This window comes from Tupaia chinensis, unplaced genomic scaffold, assembly GCF_000334495.1.
Source record: "Tupaia chinensis unplaced genomic scaffold, TupChi_1.0 Scaffold000671_2, whole genome shotgun sequence".
NCBI lineage: Eukaryota > Metazoa > Chordata > Mammalia > Scandentia > Tupaiidae > Tupaia > Tupaia belangeri.
The window spans coordinates 2,410,610-2,410,893 of record NW_006160194.1 but is presented as its reverse complement, the minus strand read 5'-3'; the positions used below and the strand labels follow the sequence as shown (position 1 = coordinate 2,410,893).

The following is a 284-nucleotide window of genomic DNA, read 5'->3' as shown; positions in this document are numbered from 1 at the left end:
CCTGCCGGGCTGTGCCAGGCCCCGCCGTGGGGTCGCTGGCTGAGCGCCGTGTGCCCGCAGGTGAGTCCCAGTGTGACGCCTCCACCTGCAGCAACGGTGGCACGTGCTACGACAGCGGCGACACCTTCCGCTGTGCCTGTGCCCCCGGCTGGGAGGGCAGCACCTGCACCATCGGTGAGAGCCCAGGCCGCCCCGCCTGGGTGGGTGAGGGCTGTGGGGCCATGGCCGTGGGGCCAGGTGAGCAGGCCCCTTCCTGCTCGTCCCCACAGCCAGGGACAGCAGCT

At 72.9% G+C, this 284-nt stretch overlaps 1 protein-coding gene across 1 annotated transcript in view; it reads left to right on the top strand.

The window, feature by feature from the left end:
- JAG2 (jagged canonical Notch ligand 2) overlaps nucleotides 1–284 on the top strand; it is a gene marked incomplete at its 5' end in the record, with an annotated part of 21,703 nt that overhangs the window by 14,063 nt on the left and 7,356 nt on the right. Inside the window, one exon of the mRNA XM_027776404.1 lies at nucleotides 19–215. Within this exon, the coding sequence (XP_027632205.1) occupies nucleotides 19–215 (197 nt within the window). The remainder of the gene's footprint in view (nucleotides 1–18; nucleotides 216–284) is intronic.